Source organism: Papilio xuthus, unplaced genomic scaffold (assembly GCF_000836235.2).
Source record: "Papilio xuthus unplaced genomic scaffold, Pxut_1.1 DF825928.1, whole genome shotgun sequence".
Classification (NCBI taxonomy): Eukaryota; Metazoa; Arthropoda; class Insecta; order Lepidoptera; family Papilionidae; genus Papilio; species Papilio xuthus.
The window spans coordinates 2,726,995-2,750,103 of NW_013532721.1; the positions used below are offsets into that span (position 1 = coordinate 2,726,995).

The 23,109-nt window shown below is 35.7% G+C and overlaps 2 protein-coding genes across 3 annotated transcripts in view; one reads left to right on the forward strand and one right to left on the reverse strand.

The window, feature by feature from the left end:
- LOC106125047 (Golgi-associated PDZ and coiled-coil motif-containing protein-like) overlaps positions 1 to 22,081 on the reverse strand; it is a 48,809-nt gene extending 26,728 nt beyond the window's left edge. Inside the window, exons 1-2 of the mRNA XM_013322132.1 lie at positions 21,982 to 22,081; positions 21,590 to 21,717 (exon numbers count right to left, since the gene is read on the reverse strand). Coding sequence (XP_013177586.1) covers positions 21,590 to 21,717; positions 21,982 to 22,069 — 216 coding nt within the window. The 5' untranslated portion in view covers positions 22,070 to 22,081. The remainder of the gene's footprint in view (positions 1 to 21,589; positions 21,718 to 21,981) is intronic.
- Positions 3,577 to 20,679, forward strand: LOC106125402 (uncharacterized). 2 transcript variants are annotated; one of them, NM_001312159.1, is given in 11 exon segments: positions 3,619 to 3,735; positions 16,224 to 16,339; positions 17,515 to 17,626; positions 18,194 to 18,291; positions 18,402 to 18,512; positions 19,000 to 19,215; positions 19,387 to 19,505; positions 19,735 to 19,834; positions 19,955 to 20,193; positions 20,396 to 20,573; positions 20,576 to 20,624. In NM_001312159.1, coding segments are annotated over 10 exon segments (1,296 nt in total). In that variant the 5' UTR covers positions 3,619 to 3,735; positions 16,224 to 16,231; the 3' UTR covers positions 20,591 to 20,624.
- Positions 22,082 to 23,109: the final 1,028 nt, after the last annotated feature.

A 23,109-nucleotide genomic window follows, 5' to 3' on the forward strand; every position in this document is an offset into this window, starting at 1 on the left:
AGAGTACAACCCACTCTATAAGGCTGCAAAAACCAGACAAAAAAGACAAAAAGAAAAAACTCATGTTTCTTTTTTCGTTAAGTCTTTTTGCTGAGAAGTATTTAATGTTGCATTTTGCTATTAAAAATACATATACAAAATTATTTATCAGGCGGCGCCTGTGCTAATGACAAAATAATTCATGTTCACCACTTAAAACCATCATGCAACATTATTTAAATGGCCAATGTCAAGCGGCGTGATATTTTAATGTCCGTATAATTTGTTAAAACAAAATGTCATTTGTTACCACGTCAGACATCATCACATTTTCGTATCGTGTTCGGTAATGCCATTTAATTATCCTCGTGTAGACTGAGTAAGGCAAATAATTATTTTAATTTTAACAACATTTTTAATAACTTTATAACATATCTTGACTCCTTCTATCTTTTCAATGGTACAACCACAAGATGGCAACTTTTTTTATTTACATAAATTTCAATATCCAATTGCATTTACGTTTTTTTCTTCTGACATACCAGTGGCGACTTAACAAATTTACACTAACGCAACAGCTAAACAACATGTATCATTTATTACGGTACACAAACAGTTATGCAATTAGTATTTGACAAAAAAATATATTATAAGTCAATCAATTTAACTTTAACGACAAAAGATTAAGTTAAAATCACCATTGGGAAAGCCTTTAATACGTAGGTGGCGATTAATCTTATTGATATGATTGTAGGTGTAAAAACTTGCTGTGGTGTTTTAACTTTGATTATTCCGTTTCCTGTAATTTGTAACAACAAAATGATTTCATTATAATCGTCCCTAGAGTTACAGCGATTTTGCGTAGTCATAAAACACTTTCTGTTATTGTTGGTTGTACAAACTCTTTACGTCTTTTATACATCATTGATAAATTGATGGTTTGTCAGCTTAGCAAATATTTATTTCATTAATGTTATTTTGCAGCATGTGTCATGTTCATTGTCATGCCCACGGCTACAAGCCGGTCGATTGATAAATGCATTCGCATAAAATCAAGTTTACTCAAAGTACATGTAAACGATATGTCGTGACATCATTACGATACGTTTGACCCTTGGTTTTGATAGCTCCTGTCAGGATAGCTTTCTCCTTAATCGGTATTTCATTCAAGTCAGTTAAATTATTATCAGACATATTTGAATGACGGCGTCAAGGCCTGGCACACACAGAGAGAACATTTAGCTTCCTACTATCTTAAAAAAAACTATTTTTTCATATTAATTTTTTATCTCAAATGTCAAGACGCATTAAGAATAATGGCGATGCATACGGGTCGGACCTTGGGTGTTGAAGGCTGGCCACCCGGATAGCGACCCTTCGGCCGCGGACGCCGTCAAGTAAAACCCACAAAACCTGTCGGTATGTGGCGGCCCGACTGCCGCGCTGCACCGACACGCTCTGCGGTAATCGAAAATTGTAATTGGCTAATTGCGGTATGAACAGGATCGAGTCACGGGTAGCTGTAGGCAGGTTGCTGTCAGCGTATGACAGAAGCTAACTTATTTATGTTCTCAGCTTCGTCACACATCGTGGTATGCTTGTTAATGAATTTAAAAACCCTGACGTTTGTAGGTCAATAATATATTTGTCCAGTTTTATATTAATTAATCTTGGATGGTCTTATTACGAACGTTCGAGCATTAAATATTATTTTGAAATTTTATAATGCACATATTATTTAAATGTTACCATCTCAACGCGATATCTTTGTATTAAAGTGTTTTTGTATGATATAACCATTTATTATCTATGTCAATAAAAGTGAAACGAATCTGTTATTGTATATTATTTAATCGCTAATCTGAGAACTAAATTGATAATAAATAACTGTTACAATTTGAAAATACGTTCGATATAAAACAAAACATTTTGATACGTAACAGCGAATTTGTTTGTTGCACAATCGAAATGTTTATACAGGTACAAATAAATCTATGTACAATTTATTTGCATGATCTGGAAACGTTTTGTATCTGTTTCAATATTTTAAATATTTTAAGCAATAATTGATCAACGTTGCTCAAGAAGACAGACTTAAAGAACACTAAATAATTTTTACGTAAGATAGTGAGTTGTGTTTAAATTATACCAGAAAAATAATTTAACAGACACCGTTTTTACTACAAATTATTTCCATCTACTGGGTGGTTCTGACAAAAAATCGTCGTTCCAACGCAAATGATAAAAAATTGACATTAAATCTCTATTACACATGATCAATATATTATTATAAAGTAAGTTGAATCCCGAATAGAGTAATACATCATCGATGGGGCACCGCCTCTGTTGGACGTCGCAATGCAAATTACCATGTTCTCATTCTGTACGCGGATTGTACCACACACAGGTACGGTTGAGAAATTGACTTTGACTGTTGGCGGAGGTTCATTTAAGAGTGTACTTATGTTCGCAACATGCAATTGATTGGGGAGAAAGTTCATTTATGTAACTGAGAGTAGCAATAGAAAAGTACCAATATTGATTGATATGATAAATGATGGTATGATAGTTTATTATTAATGACTAGGGCCGTATTGAATAAACGCGCGTCAGTTAAGTACTGCGCTGTCATTTTGACAGTTTCGGTGAGACTTGAAATAAACAACATAATAAACCTAGAAATCTATATAAAATACGTTTTTGTACTTATATTGCTAAGCTCCTAAAAAGGACCTTTGAAGTTCAAGCCTCAAGGGGCGAAAAGGGCAATGTAGTTCGTAATAATGTCAATGAACTCGCGAGTGAGAGCAATATCATTTATATTAGCATCTAATCAATGGAATCGTTTAGTAGAAATCACTATAGAATTTATGGTGAAAAGAGCGAGCTTTCTCGATCGCTTCAATAAGATTCAGCGCGCAGTGGATGTTTTACTTTACGGCCACTACTTAGACCGTGTTCTGAGAAATCTATTGACTGTAAACAGTGCGCGGATATATTCAACATAATTAAATGATAGTGCATCGAAAGCTAGTACATATGCCTCCAGTAGTTACTATGGACACGTGAAATACAATAACTTGTTCAACTAAATTAATTAAATAATTTACGCCAGTGATAGAAAAAAAAACTTTCCATATTACTTAAAAAAATACAGTTAGACAATATTCAGTTAAACACAATTTTTAACCCTTTGACCGCCAGTGAAGTAAGAGAATATGTTTTACTTTGAATTATATAACACGATTACTTGACGTTAATATCATTATATATATTAAAATTCATACCAATTATATAAAACTGATTGTACAATAGGAAAAATGGGTAATTTCGTAAAATGTCTCAGATTCGTCTAAACAACATACAGAAGGTACTATTTTTAGCATAAAAACCATGAGTCGATTACTGCAGCAAGGCGTGTTATAATTTAATTTTTCGGATCTCAAAATTGCTAAACGTGAACCAGAAATAGTAAAAACGTAAAAGAAACTAAACAATAGACTGGAAAACTTCTGAAAATCAAAGGCTTCAGTCGAGGAGAGAGAGGGGGAGGTGCGCGTACGCAAGAGGCGTGGCCGAGTCCGGCGCGCGCAGCACGGACACGCAGAGCCGTCGCGGATGCTGCGGCGAGCGCACCTGTCGCAATAACGCGCGTACCGAGCGACACGCGCGTACCACTCGCGATAACTCAGTGAAAGTTCAGTGCTTGTGATCAAAAATAATCCTCAAAGCATTGCCAGGATCAACTTTAACACGGTACGTCAATTATCTTATCGCTGAATTATGCACATCCGACGCGCGAATATTTATGTAAGGCTGTTTACTTAAAAGATATGGAAAATATGTGACAAACACGCAAAATGTTAACAAAACATCTAAACTTGAGTAAGAATGCATTTTTTTAATTGGCGAAATTTTATATTTGGTTTATATTGAGACATATGTCTGATAACAAAAAAAAATCTGAGCAAAACAAACTTTGTATAAATCTTATTTTATTTCACAGAGAAGTCTTAATTGCTTGAAATTTACTATACGCATTTGTTACAATTTAAATGACATTGTTAATGTTTTACCGGGAAAAATTTGTATTCCATTTGCTATTTATAAAGTAACCAATTTGTATAGAAGTAAAGATTAATTTATAATATATTTAAACGGAATGAATATAAAATTCGCATATAACTCAGTCCATGTCGTATGTGATACTAATGAACCCATTGACATTTGTAAAGATGAAAACGGCAAATATATGAGGTAAAAATAAAAACAAAAGTAAGAAGGATAACCAGGCAAGGCATGTAATTAAATACAAGGTCTGCAATAAAGTCGTCGGAACGGAAAAGAGACGTTCCTCGAACCTCATATTTTTATCAATACATCAGTCTGTCATTCATCGCGAGATGTCTGTAAATATTTGAATAGGCGGTATCACTTATAATGATCCTGTATTCATGTAGAGTCGAAGCCTTATGAATGAGCGTACCTCAGTAGGTACGTGTAATGGCAACTAGTTTTAGGCAAATTTGAAATCTACAAGCGATTCAAATGCGTTCGGAATACGAAAAGAGCTCTGATATTGAATTGGAAAAATGTTGGCGCGTCGCTCGCAGGAGCGCAAAGGACACCCATGAATAATACCAGGTAACAGTAACATTATGTAGGTGGTTACACCCGGTTCCTTGTAAACGAGCGCCTCGTTAGCATTGCATTAGCATTTTAAGGACCCGGTTGATAATAATCGATGATTAGAGCGCCTCTTGGAGACGACGAATGAACAGTCGATTGAAAGCATAAATCGATGCATTAACGGCTTGTCATTCGTAAAATCGGAGCGCGGTGCACTGGACATCGTAATCGTGGAACATAAACCCACTGTCATAATAGGTCACCGGCTCCTGAAAGCTAGTTAAAGTGCAGCTCTGCTGTTGCGCCGTAACGTGGGAAAAGCTTTTGGGTGAAGGGCATCGTGAGAGCAAACACTCGTTACTGCAGTCACGATGATATCATTCGGTCAAGGAAACGGTTAAAGGAAAACCTTCAGTATTAAAAATCTAATGTATTCGGAATCATTAATTGAATTTATGCGAGTTATAGTTTACGATCGATATCGAGTATTAGCCGTGTGCTTAGTTCGCCTCGAGGTACAGCTAAGTGAGTCCCTTGTGAGCCAACGTTCGATTCATCTGTTAAGAGTAAGCTGCCGCATAACCGCTGAGCATTATTTAGAGTCATTCGCTGGAACGACCGCGCGCCCGCTATTCGTAATCAATTGCATCCTATAACTTACGAACGCGAAGCTTTACTTCCCTCTGCTCAAATATTGATACTACACTTCTTTACAAATTTATATGTAGATATATCCAACATCTGGTTTAAAAACCAAAAACAATACATTCGTTTTCAAAAATTCGTTGCTCGTTAAACTTGCGGGTAAATAAGCGTGTAAAGGTTAGTTTCCAGTTACGGTGCGGCACTTACTAGCTTGCAATTTGATTTATAAGCATTTTCTACACTTGACCATTGTAACACGACGGCAATTTCTTATATCAAGGAAGGTTAGTAACTCTTAACTTTAAACAATTTCGAATATATGAAACCAAACCAAAAAACCCAAGACCACGGCAATGGCGGTAGTTGTTTGTGGTGTTGTTATGTGGAACTTTTCAAGGGTCTGTTTTAAAATTTGGAGGTATGCATGTCAACGTAAGCAAACACTAGATGCCGGTGGTGCTCCCGTCTGGCACAAGTGCGTCGTATTTGCTCGCCGCAAACACTACTTCTGGTGCGTCTGCCGTGTCCGCCGAGACAGATAATTCTCCGAACATCACGACAAATATTTTAAGCTGTATAAACCATCGATATACTCGTCTCTCAAGATTGTCGATCACGTATCGTGTCGATGAATAAGAAATGCTGTTAACGTATGTTATAGGTTACATCCAAACGTACCAAACATCAATGTCAATTCAATAATTTAAATACGAATGAGTTTTTTATGTAGAATAGAAATCACTTGTTATAAGTGACATTGACAGTAGTAAATATCCTACATGGAATTTTATTGTGAGACATGATGGCGTTTAAAAAAATGTCTGCCACTTGTTGGAATTCCAAATGACTATTACATGAACAATATGTCATGTATCTTAAATACCTCCGCGACGCAGCCTCGAACACGACTAGTCGAATGTACGTCCCGAAGTTGCAAAACCAGTTGGCAAACGAATTTTATACTAGCTGATAATCTTGCATTTGAGACTGGAATGGCTGGGTGCTAATCGATTAAAACTATGGCACATTAAAGGGTTTCGTGCGAGTCTATTGTTATCTTAACCTCCATACTTCCTGTGTACGTCGGTTTGCAAGACGAGAGAAAGTATTAGCAGTGGTAACATTTCGTAACCCCGCCTCTTCGGAACGGACAAGAAAATCGAAGGTACGAATTGTTTTGTTTAGACGAACCTATAGGTAAACACTACGAATTGAGTTTCAAAACTGCACAGTCCCACGCCTTGAGTACAAAAATTGTTGACACGATTGCTGTTTTGAATTATTCCTCTCGATTTGGACACATGAGTCGGAGGCATAATCATCAATCTGCGGATCAAGGTTTCGTAACAAATTAAGCGCGCAGCTAGTATTAATTTATTGATTTAACGAGAAACGAGTAATTTGTAACACTTACCGCTTCGTTCATTATTTAACAGTGCCCCGTTATAATATATTTGGTTACTTAATTTTGTCATCCAAAAAGCTGAATTGATACCTTTCTTAAATGTCATTCATCTCTATGGTTTCTACGTGTAAAATTTAAATGGAAGATAACAATTTAAAATACAATAGCAAATAGAGCTATAAATTGTTATCAATGTCACATTGGCAGTGTAACCGAGCGTAAAATCTGGGTCTACATTATGTTACCTAGAAATTATTCATGTCCAACAGACGATTAACATAATAAGGAGCTGTGCAAAACGTTTAATATGAATACATCTGGGTTATAAAATTAAAATATGAATCATTTTCATTGATACAATACATGCGATTTTTGGTCGGAGAATTTTGAAGGTATACTTTTCCTTAGCTTATAAAAAGTAATGACCTTCTGTTATAATCAAAAAAGGCGGCATTTGAAACGCGAAATTCTGTCGACGATCTGTTACTTAATATTTATTCAAAGCAGATCATCATGCTAATATTGTAATTGAGATAATGTCACCGCGGAGCCGGTTTGCTTGCGTACGAGATAAATAACGTGGCCGGAAAGCTACGCTATATCTAGCCGCCTGAATAGCATACATTCAAACATTCTTTCTAAACGAAAAAAAAATATTTTCACGTAAAATATGGTGAACAATACCAATATTATTTTTTTATATTTCCTCTATATCGTCGTGGTTTAGCAACAATTTAGGGTCAATATTTTCAAATAAATTGATAACTGTTAAGGATAAAAATTATAAAAACATTTTTTTCGCGTTTGCTAGTGGTATTTCACAAATTAAAGTGGATAAACGAGGCCAACTTAAATAATGTATTCAAAATCTACACCGTTTCCTTTTTAAGAAGCTAAAGAGATAAATTGCTAAAAATGGCTTGGGTTGGTTTAGTTTCGCCATACATTTAAATTTTATGCATGTCCTGTCAACTTTTACAATCCTAATTCGAGATACCGATTCCCGAACTTAGATGTATTTTAAAATTCCAAGCATTCCAAAGAGCTTATTATGTCCTGTCGGAATTCGTGCCACTTAAATTTTGGAATACATCATCGTTTTTTTTTTGTATTATCTTTTATGGTTTATTGTTTAAAAGGTATTCTAGTAGCAGGAAACATTTAGTGACGGTGACGTTGAACCCTTGACGAGTGTTGACCTCCCGACACACTCGCGCCTCCAAACTGAGTCTATGATTCAGTCTCCTTTCTATGCCGACATGATTACCTCGCTCACAGAGTAAATAATGACATCACTCATATTTGAAATCAACCAAGACATTAACTGGAACCTGATTTATCGCGAAATTACGAAAACTGCCGTCGGCGGTACAGTGTCAGCGATTCGTGCGTTGCGCATGCGATGATGCTTCTCTGAGGAATGTATCAGTTAAAAAATATAGTGCCAAGACAAAACGTATGCGAGCGAATTAAACTAATATGTATTGTCGGACAGATAGTTATTGGATTAGAGGGCTGGCAGCGGTGTGGCGACGCGTGCACGACGCCAGATCGCAGCAGGCACGGCTCAGATATGCACTCCCAACATTGCACAATTCAAAGCTCTCGTTCTCCGGGACGCTAAGCCGCGTTTCAAACCGTTTGATAACGAGATAAACTGCCCCACCATCGTATTTATTTTGTCGCCGTCTCCACACGTGCGCGACTACCTTTCGTACCGGTTTCCAAAGCCGATAGCGATTTTAACTAATCAAAATTAATATTAATCATTGTTTGTAACTTTTACTATACAATTATATCGATAATATTAACAACTTAATCAAAAATGCTGGGAGATGATGTTATTAAAGAGCCATTTATCATATTTTTGAATATTAAATATTCTAAAGAGGATTATAACGTTTACAGGTCTAGTATTAAGTAATAACATATTAGCCCACGGCGCCGCTTGCGCAATTTATGGACGTTTTTGGGGTCCATTAAAACTTTTAAAGTCCATTTATTATTTGGGTGTTTAGTCAAATCTCGTGTGTTGTGGCTGACGGGGACGGTGATCTATATAATTACACAAAAAAACTCATTTCATCACACAGTATAAATGACGTGTCGGTACGACTTAATAGTGAAAGTCACGCAATACTAAAAAAAACTATATAATTGTGCCTCTAAAAGGGTTATTTCTGAGGTGGTCTTAAAGAAGAAATAAAACCCTAAACTAAAACGGACGCATTCTGTATTTTATGCGGCCACTCAGACTAATAAAATCAATTCTGAAAATTATAATCATACTCGGGCCTCAATTTATTCCGAACAAAAGGATTAAAAAGTGTAAACGCACGGGATCGTAAATCTAAAATCAACGCGGATCATAAACAGTCTGAGACTTCAATAAAAATATTTAGCGCCTAATCTTTCAACAACAACAATGTTGTAAATGCTTTCAGTTTTTATTACAAAGTTGAAACAATTTCACTTCACAACTGTGTGGTTTAAATTAAGTAAAAAAAACAAATAGAAGATGATAACTAAGGATATAATAAAAGACTGTCAAAATTAGAAGAAGAAGCGAATTATGTATATTAATAGTAAGTAGTCTTAGGTTACACATAATTTTACGTTTTCAAACGTTCGTGTAAATAAATAAACATTAAGCTTATTTGAAACAAATAATTCAAAGTCTAAATTGTTTATTTTGCGAAATTATTAGTAATTGAATTTCAAAAATATTTAAAGACAATCTGTAACAGTTCGATAGCTCAATGTATCTATAAAACTAAAAATAAATACAATGGCCGTAACAACATTTTGTGCTATTTTTATTTGAATTACACCACGAACATGGACAGAAACAAGAAGACTATTTCTACTAAGACTTTGTCTTGGACTTTAGTAAACTTTAATTCATGAAAACATTAAATTATTAATCAAATAATATTAAACTATGTCCTCTCCAACCGATTACATTTTAAACATAAAACTTATATAAAACATGACATACTGGCTGTAAACTTTTAAAAGGTAGCCTAATCACAGTAACGACACTCAAAATAACTGCGCTTTACGCGGCCCTTAACAACTTTCAAAGAGGCTTTTTAGAGGTTCGTCTAACACATGTCCATTAGACAATCGCCTTTGTTTTGCCACCGGGTACTAAACGTCAGCTCGCTCCCTATACGGACTAGTGAAAAGAGTTATCGCACTTACTTAAGTACAGTTAACGAATTACTAACCTTTCAAATGAGAAGGCGAAAAAGAAATGTGGTGTCTGATCAATGTACTGAACAATTTGTTTAAGTATACTACTTTTCAGATATCATTTAAAACAAAGCGGCATGTGTTGGACATTATTTTTGTTATTTAAAATTCGGAGTAAAGAATAAAATATGATTTTGTTAACACCGATCCTCGCAAATTAAAAAAAAATATCATCATCATTAATATCGCTAATTCTACGCGTGACTGCTTAAATCCTAGTCCCAATCATAGTAATCAAAACAAAAAAAATATAAGAGGATCTTTCCACGAATGATCATTTCCAAAATTATAGATGAGCTTTTTAAAACCCAATAGGAATTAAAAATACTTTTCTGACTAAAAATCAAACCAGCAACGTAACAATTAAGTTCTCTATTGCTAGGTTACTGGGTCGTCTTTTGGCATAATCATAATTAAATATATTTATAGTTATGTGTCAGCCAGATGCATCAAATTCCTCGTGGGTCGCGTCGCGGGCTGGGCGACTGCGCGGGCGGTGGCCGCCGCGCCGTCTACCGCTTGCCGTAACCCACTTACATACCTGATGTAATTCATACCCGCTTTTATACTTGGATTATGACTTAATCAAACTATTATTATTGTTACAAATAAATCTATTGTATAAAATAAATTGAACTAACACGCCCCTCTAATTAGATCTAACAATATTATGGTCTTTATTGGAAAGTCACAAAACTGTATGTTTACAAATGTAAAATATATTTTGATTAAACATTAACGTAATATACCGCGTTTATAAACACTTAAAAATATCAATCTGATTCGTCAACAGCCTATTAACATATATTATTGCTACAAAATATATTTACTTTTTAGATGTTTTTAAAACAACGTAGGGAATCACTACTGTGTTTGTCACATATCTAAAAATAGGGTTTAGAACGAATCCTTTGAAAAACACAGCGAAGTTAGATATCTTTATTTTCTAATAAGTTGAGGTAACTAATATCATTAGATGGATCATAGCCACTTGCACTTCAACTTCCATTCAAACTTAAAGAAATTAAAACAAAAAATGTCAATTTTACAGATGTGTTAAAAATATTTTCTTATATCCTTTATGGCAACATACATGAAGGCAGGTAGCCGGGCATTATGTGTGAGTCATGAGACTATGTGTCATTATATTTCACTGCAATACGAATTTAAAAGTTTGCCATTCGAATGTGCGCAGTTATCTCATTGTATTCACATTGAGTCACACCTATAGTTTCAAATTTCGTACGACCATTTTTCACCGCCCATTGCATATTCGCAATGTCAACCGCACCGTGCATTATTGAATAGAATGTTGCAAGTGAAACGTGATCTGACAGCTGATAAGAACCTGATTTGCGTCAATTTACATTTGAACGGTGATTCGACTACGCGAGATGCGAAAGGAGGACGAAAGGTGACACGACCTTACGCGAGCTGATAACGGCATCCAGGAACAATCCTCGCTATCTTTATTATATCAGCAAACTTTTAAATATCTATGCTACAAGCAAACGAACCGTATCTAGCTTCAACTCTATTTTTAATTACCTTCATTGTAAGTCATCATTAGCACCATAACCCTAATAGTAGATCCACTGACATAATGTCAAGCGCTTCATCTTATAGTTGGACGATGGTGACAAATGGTGATCTAAAGAGCTTTTTGGAATACGCCCTTAGATGAACGTTAATTAGCAGGAGGCGATAAAAATAAAGTTCGTGGACGAAAGCTATAATTATCTAGTTAAAAACATCGTGTTAAAGTTGCATTAAGAAGGCGACATCGGTTTTTGAACATTAGTAATTCTGACTCATGAGAAGAAAGAAAGCGCCGAACGTCGTGAGGCGATATTTTGCGAACCGTACACATACAGGAGGTAACCACCGTCGACACGTGCTTGTAGCACACAAAAAGATGATTACGCTGTAACTGCAAACAAACACGTTGAAACAACGGAATACTATCTACTGCCGTGTTACGGAACACTAATTTACGTACGCCCTAATTATAGCAGAGATAACTGAGCCGCTCTTCATGCACAGTCCTTTGAACGAGCGCGGTAATTGAACGATGTCGGAAATGTTACGTAGAATTACTTTCAATCAATTAATCCACGTTATACAAATCCTCGGAACCGCAGACTCGGCACATTGACCCCCTTCTGAATCCTTGATACTCAACGCCGTGTTTAAGAACACTATTATGATGTTAATGCTAGACTCGGAGGACTTACACGTGTGACTTAATCGGCTATTTATCTATATTAAACATCTTCGGTCAGTCGGGCGGTGGGTTGAGCTCTCCGCGGATTACCGCGTCCTGACTGTGTACGTTACATAATACTCGACATCATTCATATAAGTTTAGTGCCGCCTCTAGATAGGGAACGTTGAATGCGCAACAAATATTGGTTCGGTCGAGCTCCATCAGTAATCACTGGCAACAATAAATTCATAAGAGTATATGGCGTCCGTCAATAATCTTTTAACGATTGAACGTATGCAACATTCGTTTAAATTGAATACATTGTACACAAAATGTTTCGTCACTAAAAATATGTAGATAGCCAATGGACGAACACAATGTCTAAGATACGATGTGGCATCTCGAACGATCGCTTTGTAACCGTCTAACGTATCGTGTAGTTGAATACACAAATGGAAAAAAGAACATTCGACTATCTTCCGTTCCTACGTTTTTATTTAACAACGGAAGCCGCATGACTCGACAAGAAAAACTCAGATTAATTTTCACCGCTCGGGCCACGACCGAACGTCCGCAATGTAGAAAATAAATTGCTGGAGCATCGAATCGGACAGGGTAGGTGAAGCTACGCACAGAAATGGAACATTTAAAGATTAGACAAGAAGAAACAAATAAAAATAAATGTATACCGTTTTACCCGAAGTAATATTACCTACCTACTGACACTAATAATATCAATTGTATCCGTGTTGTTTTATTAATATCGAATTATATAGGAAATAGTAAACAAATCACAGTTTTTAGTAATTAACATGTAGACTATTAATCCTTTACTGCTAATTAAGTCGTAATGTAAACCGATGTTCCAATAAAAGACAATCGAAATGCTTTAGCACCTGGAAGTGGTCTGTAGCCGCATTGGCTCTCTGCCAGTTCCACTGAACTTTGACAACTCGACTGTAAATTGCATTACACATCCGTGCTGCAATCTACAAACATTAATAAATTATACTATCACCAGAAAATGTGCGTTAACTCAAAACCATAAAATTTACTTAAAGCGGTGAGGACATCAACGAAAATCCAAAACATGCCAATATCATTTTAACTTTTTCTTTCGTAAAAAACCGCACCCGGGCTGACTCGACCTGCAAGTTTCAAGTGCAGCGAGGTCGATGTGCTCCCAATATGAACATTCCTTTCCCTTTCTGAATTTTTGATTGCTTCCAGGCACACAATAAGAATAAAAAAGTACTAAAGGGCTACGAACGTTAAAATTCACTTAACAATGTAACTTTACGCGATTCCTTGACATCACCGAGTCTTAACTAAACAAAAGAACGGAAACTGAACTGAAATGTTGTAAATCGATCGTAAACTTTTTAAATAGCCAGATAAAACTGACATAAATATTCATTAAACTATATTATCAAGTCGACATTCAACATTCAATAGATTGTTTAGCTGTCGTTTATCAAGTTACTAAATCTGACGCGACACGTGTAGACGCATCGATGTAATCTAAGTTCAATTAAGAGCGATACGCATCTGAAGGCACGGGGTCAGGCCGCGACGAATCGTGTCGGTTACCGAAATCAGTGCGACTACGTGACGGCAGCCGATACCGCAAACCGAAAATACACTCTGGGTATTCATTAATATGAAAGTAGCATTAACAGACAGGGCTACTTTCAGCCCGCGTGCGTCCTCTCGACGCCGTTTAAATCGTTCACACGTTCAATAATCGAGAAACAAGTCCAGAGATGTCTACAAAAGATCTAATCGAGGCGCGTGACAGCCGTCACAATGCGAGCCGGCAGCGGGATTACTCAACGAGGCATCTCGGGGCGGACGATAAGTTGACCCCGGGGATGCGTGTAAGCGTGCGTTGAAAATCATAATCCTTCGAGGCGGAGTCCGAGAATTGCGCAGGAATGCAAATAAATAGATGCAGAGAGCGGGACGAGCACACCTGCCGTACATCGCATCGACGACGGAATAAACAATGCGTATCGAAACGCGCGCCGCCCCGCGCAGACGGCCTGTGATCGCGATAAAGGCTTGTTTTCCTTCCGGGGCTCTCTATTGATGTCGAGAGGGGACTCGTAAACGCTTTATAGAGATAGTTAAATATTTGGTGATCGAACTGTCGACACTGCCCCGACTAAGATCTGAAGTGACCCAGTTTGTAAATGTTTGTATAAATCCACCATACATGATACGTTCTCTACAATTTCAGAAGGTTGAACTTGCCGAAATCATTAAACCCGGAAAGTTTGTTAGGTTTTAATGAATTCTGTATACAAACAAAAGATTCGAAAAATCTTAAACACGATAATTTATGACATAAAAGAGGAGTGTTAATAAAATCGTAATTTAAATTTTCTCGCCGATGTGTTATTTCCAAAGCCAGAATGGTATCTCAATGTTTGGCTTAACGTCGAAGAAATAAATGGTCGGCATTTTCGTTTTCCCTTTAATTAATTGCTGTCATATATTCATGTTCATCCATCATCGTTCTTCGTTAATTACTTGACCTGTCGGTTGCACACACGTTGTTGCTTTTGGTTCATCTGCCATTTCGTTTTATACTTTTTAGAAATGCAACATTATTCATCGTTAGGAGCTCATAATAAGTAGGTTAGCTTTTCACCTTTAATTATTTTGATAGATTTAGCTAGAAAATAACTTAAATTTTAATTCCGAGTACAATTATGACTTCAAGATATGAACAATGTAGAGGGTAGTTGTTGACCGCAATGAGGCGAATGTCGTGTGGTCTGCGGCGCTGCACGTCGTGGTCGCGCTGTAATTGTGCAGTCTTCCTGTCCTAGCCCTTGATTACGCCGCGCCGTGCCGCGGTTCATTGTTCGCGTTCACCTTTGAGTGTCTTGCGATTTGCACTGTCATATTATATTTAGTTCAAGGCATAAATAACATGTATTAAAAGTTTTTGTTCAAATTGAAATACCTTTTAGTGATAGAAATCAAAATACTTCACGAGTTATGTTTATTATTTTGACTTAAAACCATTACCACTTGCTTTATAATGAATAAACCGTGGCATGTCGTAGCAATTTATAAACTAAGCAATCGTGAATTTATAAAAAAAACTTCTCCCACATATCTCATTCATCAGGCAAAATACTATATTTAATTGATCCACAAAACGGGGACGGGATCGAACGTTATTACCGGTGACTCAATCAGAACATTTGAATAAGTGGGCCATCTCCGTGCCAGATACACATGAGGATGTTTAAATTTATATCTGCGGTTAGACTATCTAGAAATAAGCGGTCGTTCGCAGCCTGAGAAATGTCTCGCCTGATGCATTTTATGTGCATCTCGTCTTGTTACAAGAGTCTTTTTGTCAATTCATTTCTTTGTTACTAGACTAGATTTTCTTGAAATACAAACATTATTACATCCGATAAGAAAATTAAAGGATATATTTTAAAAACATCATGGTTTGTCACTACGCTATTGCGTGAAGACAAATTAACTCGACTTAAAAGTTGAAATGAAACATTTCACGTGAATCCTTGAGAAACAAAAAAGGATCTTTATTTTGAATCGCTGCCAATAAGGCGACAAGAGATTGTTTACAAATTGTCGTTATGCCTTAACATGCGTTGAACTACGCACTTATTTGTCATTCGCGTAATCATTCCTTTCTTTACTAAATTGACCAAGTTAAATATAAAAATATTCTATAAATTAAATATATATAATTCTTCATTCTTGAAGCCTTTCCATTTTTACACATAATAGAAAGCAAAGAAAAAGTTAATAATCACAAATTACTTAGAAATTACAGTAGTAAATTAGACAACTGTGTGAATTATCAACGCATGTTAGAATTAAGAAATGAATTGTTTTCGTCTAAACACAGGCAAGCTTTAAGAAGAGTTTAGTAATTCAACATTTAAAATGGTGAAAAGGATGTAAACGTTATGAAAGTAAGAAAACCGAAAGCGTTACTAATATAGTGTGAAGGCGGACAAAAATGTAAACTGCTTTAAAAGTATACGTCTGTATTTTCATGAGGGATCATAAATGGTAAGGTATTAGCTACTGATTGCAATAAAATGAACATTTCAGACGGGGCGATGTTAAGAGCGGCCGTGGCGGCGCTAGCGTGCCTCAGCGTGGCGCGCGCCTCGCCCTCCGAGCCGCACCAGATGCGCATGTACGCGCAAAATTCCTACAACACTCAGGTACAGAACCATCTTAAACCTAAATAATATAAGTACACCTATACGAATACTAGTAAAATGTTGTTAAGCGCAAATTATAAGTTACTTAAATTTACTGGTCTCCTCAGCTATAGGTTGAAACAATTAGATAATCATTGAACTCAATTCTATATTAGATATCTTTGTAATTGTTTTTTTTTTTTTGTAAAAATGGAACGTTGTCTTTATTTCAGTCTACAAATTAAAAACGACTAAAACCCAACTGTGGCGACTTGAAAGTTTTCTATTATAAATTACTAATATAACATTGTTATACGCAAATATGTAATTGATAAACTTAAAAATAGATATAGCTGCACTGGCAGACACAATAACAACATTATATTCATGACCCGAAAACTAAGCTGTAAAATACGTCGGCGTGTACCATGGCTCACGCAACTGAGATACAATGGAAGAAAATTTTAGATGCAACAACACTTGTGACTTATTAATTTTACACCCCATTAACGTTGCCCTAAGGCTTCATATGTTATGTTCTTACGTTTAATTATCAGAAATAAATAAAAATATAATAAATGTAAATATTCAGAGCATCGGTGGCTCAGCGGTCAAGCACTTGACTTGCAATCTGCATCTCCTGGGTTCGAATCCCGCCTTGTACCTATGTGTTTTTCGATTTCCGATTTACGTATGTACATTTATCGTGATGCAAGCTGCACATATCTGGGAAGAATTTCAAAGACATGTGTGAAGTCAACCAACCCGCTTTGGGCCAGCTTGATTGACTATGGCCTAGTCACCCTTAGGCTCCGAGCCCCTCGGTGGGGACGTATAGTGAGCTGATGATGAGTTATTCACGTATAAATGTTCAAATACGAAACACAATTTTAGACGACGTGAAAAATAAACTAGTTACTAAGTATGTATAAGTATTTTGAGCGTATTTTATACCTAACAATAAACTGTAAGAGACGAATCTCAACAGAATTGTATTTCATACTGTTTCACGAATTTAACGATCGGACGGACTATTTACTATAAATTTCCAAATATAACACATTTTAAAACACTAATGTTTGTCCCTTAGTTTTCAAAGAAATCTGTAATAATATATAATAATATAATATATAATCGATTTAGCTAAAGAATTGGTGTTATTTTAAACATAATCTTTAATCTAACACAATTTACAGGATCTGAACAGTGTATTAACGAGTATTGAGGAGCGGCTCAGACTTCTGGATACAATAAACACAGCTCAAGTGAAACAAGCACGGCGCCTGGACGTCATACAGGATAAATTGGGTAAGAATGAATTTGATTATTTAGGCTGCTTAAAAATAAGAATAGAAAAATTCTAAAGCGCATTTAAAATTAACAACGCAATAAATTGACATATGTAATCGATCAAAACAATATATTATACTAAAATAAGGAAAGATTACATTTGTCATATTATATTATTTGTAAAAAAGCTCGCTATTTCGTTCGATGCCAAAAGTTTTGTAAAGTCCGCATGCGGCGTGTAATCTCTTTTACGTTTGTTTGTTAGCGTTGAACACAAACATTCCATCCACGCTGAAGATCAGCAGTTCCCTATCTGACCTAAATCTCGTACAATTCGTACAAACGAACGGCACTTCCAATGTTTGTACAATGAGTAAGAAATTATTGTGTCATATCCTATTTTAGTGACGCAGTGTAAAGTTTCGCAACGTATCCCGTATATCGTTTACAATTAGACAAAAGGGGCGGCGTACAATCAATTGCCAGCGATGGGATAAAGCGAACTGTAATAGCAAAAGGATTAACATAACATCTAGGAAGAGATGGCCAATGAGGATGTCCTAATTGATTTGTAATTGATCGCAGACCGCGTGGAGACAACGCTCACGCTGCGACTGGAGAGAGCGCAACTGGCGGCGGAGAGACTCGAGCATCGTCTGCACATGTTGCAGACTACAGTACAGGTATGTACTATTATTTAATATAATTTAAATGTATGACGAAAATGATAGCCGTAAAAAAATATTTATTTCAACTTTTTTATTGAACTAAATGAGATTAATACAAATTGCAGGCATCAATTAAGGAGAGCGGAGAGAAAATAGAGCGCAGTCAAATTAAAATCGCCGAAATCGCACAGAACCTAACTAATCATATTAATTCCCACGCTCATCTATTAGAAAAGGTACGTATTAGTTAAACAGCTCATTGTATCAATTGATAAAGTGTGACAACAATTTAACTGTCAGTTAACGCTTTAACTATATTTACTACTGTCTGCAACAAATTAAGGCCGCTATTACATTATGCACCGCGTTAAGAATTCGTTTCTATAATTGATCAACGTTATTCGTTGCTTTAGTTGTTTTTTCTTTGACTTGTCATGTCCTTACATAATATGCATAACTAAGTTAAAACCCTGTCCGTGACCCAGAAAGATGCTCGACGATTTAAGCCGCTCATTCATCTTTCTATACTTAACAAAATGACTGCTTTAAGTAAAAATTACTTTAAGAAACTGCCGCTAGAGAATACCACAAGTTGTATCTATGTATCCAATATCCTAAAACTATAATAACATAATTAAAAACTTTTTTTGAGTATTTTTAGTAACATAAGCTTTCATAAGAGGAAAGAATTGAAATCAAATAAAAAAATATCGTTTTTTTTAGGTGAGCGGTGCTTACGCTGAAACCTGGCATAGAGGTATAGTGCTAGAGGCTCTGATGAGGGACGGCCTGGCTCTAGTGAACGTGACGCGACGAGAGCTCGCCGACGGGCTGCGCGCCCTGGCGAGACGACAACGTGACGCTAGGCTCTCGTCAGCTGACTTGGAGGCTGCCTTCTCCCGACGATTACACGATAACTCATATAAGATCGATTTGAAGGTAAATTTTAAGACTTTAGGTATTTGATATCTTGATATGATTTTTTTCCTTTTAAGACATGTACCGTACGTAACGAAACTATGGTACGAATGCATAATTCGGTGAAATTGTGTTACAAACTTTATAATAAAAGTGGTAAATGTTATTCTCATTTGATAATTTTTTTAACAGATGCAAGAATTACTGGACGAACAAAAACGCTTCGTAGACTCTTGTCAGCGTGTGCAGCTTGATGACCCAACGCACGTCGCGGACGTATTGGATAAGCTTATCGATTCCCTTATCAATAAGTATGAATATTTAATTTGTTATTTGTTTGTTTAATTTGTCTATTGTTTTCAAATTAAGTTAGCTGTAATCGCTAATAAAATTCCATTATCATACTTGTAAAAATTTTCTTAGATGTTCCAATGGGTTTTACGTTGCATTACAAACATGATTCATTAGTATAGCGACCGCTATATATACGACGATAGTTTGAAAAATAAAATATCTCAAAAGAATTAATTTAATTCACAGAACCGCGGCGACATTCCACGAGCTGCAGAACATTCAAGTTACCATGCGAAACCACGACAACAAGATTATGAAACTACTTAACAACGGTCGGCAAACACAGGTAAAAAAATGCATCTCATTGACAACATCCATAATTGACAACCTCTTGATACAATTCAAAGCAAGAACACAAATGAATAAAAAAACCCATAAAATAACTAAATCCACTTTTAATTTTCAGATGCAGGATTCAAATTGTCGTCGATTAGAGACTTTATTCCGAAACGCGACACATACGACGATGAAAGAGACCGAACTGCAACAGCTGACAGAGAAATTCGTCGGGCTGACGAATAGAGCTGATGCGGCACTGCAGCGCTTGGAGAGGCAGCTTGGCTTTGACAACAACGAGCCCACTCCGCCTACGTCCGAGGTTAAAGAAGAAGCCGACCGATTACTTTTACACCTAAATTCTATCAGGTAAACCACAAGATAACATACGAGAAGAAATTGGCTTAAAAAAATTATTGCAAAGACAGATTATGAGACAACTAAGTTAGTAATTACGTAAATGATGTATTCAAAAAAGGTTTGCCTATAAACAATTAAATAAAATTATACAAGATTCATCAGATTATAAATGTTGGAGGACATTATTAACAATTTGAACATTATTTTTCAGAAATGAAGAGATATCAGATGAAGATGATGATTGGGAGGATGGCGACCAATACAATAACCTTTTCGATGCCGGTGGAGGCAGTGACATGATGAATGAAGACAAAATAATTCTGAAGAATCCTTTCGAAACAAGCATCGCTGCCAGGCGTCCACATCGGAGACATCTTCGCAAAGACCCTTACGACCGTGGCCCTAGCTTAAAGAGCAAATCCTTATCGTAAATGTAATATTCGCTTGTATTATATATTAATAATATCTATATCATACCAAATGGATGTTTTATTTACTAATCATATCATTATGTTGAAATCCTTTGTAACAAAAATATATCAATCTTTTTAGCTTAGGTAATGCATTTGTATGAAACAAAGCCACCTATGACATAAGTCACTGTGTCCTATACAAAGGTGACATAATATCACACCATTAAACAGAAAAATCCTTACATTACAAATATATGAATGTATCTGTAATATACATTAAGAAACTTCTATACTTGAGAGATTGTCTTTAAATATTAAAACATAAATATTCAATCAACCCATCTTATATTTATATACAGGCCCCGAGATACAGGCTCAGCCTAGTTCGGGGTCTGCAAGATACTTCACTGTATATTATTCTAACGTGTTTTTGTGAAATAAATTTATTCTTATTCTATTCTTATTCTTATTTTTGAATACTCCGGAGAAAAAGTCCTGATATGATGATAAATAGTTAAAATACTGCAAAATAATTTTAAGGACATCGAAACATTTCAATTAGGTGCACTAAATATAACATTTTCAAAAATTTGCATTCAATGAATATACAAGTTGCTGTTGGACAAAAACAATTGGAAAATATATATAATGGTGGCATCACTACAGACATCAGGACTAATACTAATTATCTTATGAAATAAAATGTAACAAACACATTATTTGTAAAATTTGAGAAGAGCCTGGATGAATTTTCAATGTTGCATAACTAACCATATTTGGAAAGTAAATAATAAATATTATTTTTAGTTATCTTCTTGACATAATCCAATAAGAAAATTACAGGCTTTGTAAAGAGTAACTGATAGCCAACACAAATAACTTTGCAGTGTTTTTTTTCATTACATTTTGGTTGCTGTATAGATGTTTGTTCTGAAGCTAAAAAAAACTATTAATTAACCAGAATTATAAATCAACTATTTGTTTGGACTTACCTCTAGTTTGGCACTGTTCTGAAATATAGTGAGAGCTTTGTGAGTCAGTTGAGCAAAGCATGAGCTGAGGGTTGCAATTTTCTGACGCGCGGCGAATGCCACATCCGGCTCTTCCGTTTCCAAATCCGCTGAAATTTGCAATATTTTTTATCAATATCTTGTGCAAATGTCATAATCTGCTGGAAGATTCTGTACTTAATTTCATTTCAGCTTGCATCGAGGTGACTATTTGTAACTATAGAATCATTTAAGAATGCTAAAATACCAAATAAATGAATAAAACAAGATGAAAATAGAGGAAAACTGCAATACAAGCGAGGTTTACGATAATTGCAGATAGTAACTATGAATACTATGCAATGATTTGATTTCTATGAAAATACATTACTTACCTACTGAGGTATCTAGTTCGACACATGCTTTGTCAAACTCCTTTTCCAAAATATCTAGCCAACGAAAACCAACTCCGGTCGTCGCCATCTTCACAATAAAACTTGTTGTTGACAACAATTAAATGTCATTGTGACATTGGAAAAAAACGTTCAGAAATCTTGTAAAATATTGACTAAAAACCGTATCGTGTTTATTTTATAAGTTATTTACTAAGATGGTCAGGCAATTCAACCACAAAAAAAATTATAAGCAGTATATATTCCATCACTTATCATTTCTTCAAAGACATTTTCTAAAAGCATCATTAATCTGAAATATAGCAAGTTACTTTAACCAAAAAATGACTAGATTATAACTATGAATTCAAAGTTCTTTCTATTAGTAATGTCTTAAGGTACCAGCATATAAATATTGATAGAAGTGTTTATTAAATATTTTACAGAGCAGTTGCAGAGCCCACAATAACCACGTGTGTTGCCGAATGGGTTTGCTGGACCAATTCAATACCACCTCGCATAAAACAGATGTGAAATAGAATTATTTTGTTCATCTTATATGTTCCAGATTCATCTAGTGGTCCAAACCTTTTTGAAGTAGTGTGAACGGGGGAAAAGAGGATAGGATATTATATATGTCCTCTAATATGTACAGTCAGCGTCATATAGATCGTAACAGACAAGATATGCAAATATATAGGTACATCAAAAGTAATCAATTATATCGGTACAACAAAAGTCCTCAAAATAATAGATACATTCACCCTGCTCAAATACATCGGTACATACACAGCGTCAAATATATGAGTACATGCAAGATGCTCATAAATATCGTAGCAGCCACAGCGTCATAAGTAACGAAGCAGTCAAGGTGCGCAAAAATATCGGTACATTTGACAAAATTGAACTCTATCTCTATATACTTGTGATACAATTTGGAATAAACTACTTCTGTTACATTCATTTGACACTTTGCATCAAACCATTTTTCAAAATTTACTAGAAGTGTTCGACGCGGATGACAGATATTAGGTAGATAAAACCAACATCAAATTTAAGTTTGTCATCATATATGCTAGTTTGGTCTCGTGGCCTTACCGTTCGCCGCCGTTTGTACAGTCAGCGTCATAT

Excerpts from the sequence above, each read along its gene's own strand:
- LOC106125402 (XM_013322588.1), top strand. The coding sequence starts at position 16,232 with ATGTTAAGAGCGGCCGTGGCGGCGCTAGCGTGCCTCAGCGTGGCGCGC. Across the intron at positions 18,292-18,401 it reads TGTTGCAGACTACAGTACAG|GCATCAATTAAGGAGAGCGG; the intron begins GTATGTACTATT and ends TACAAATTGCAG. Across the intron at positions 18,513-18,999 it reads ACGCTCATCTATTAGAAAAG|GTGAGCGGTGCTTACGCTGA; the intron begins GTACGTATTAGT and ends CGTTTTTTTTAG.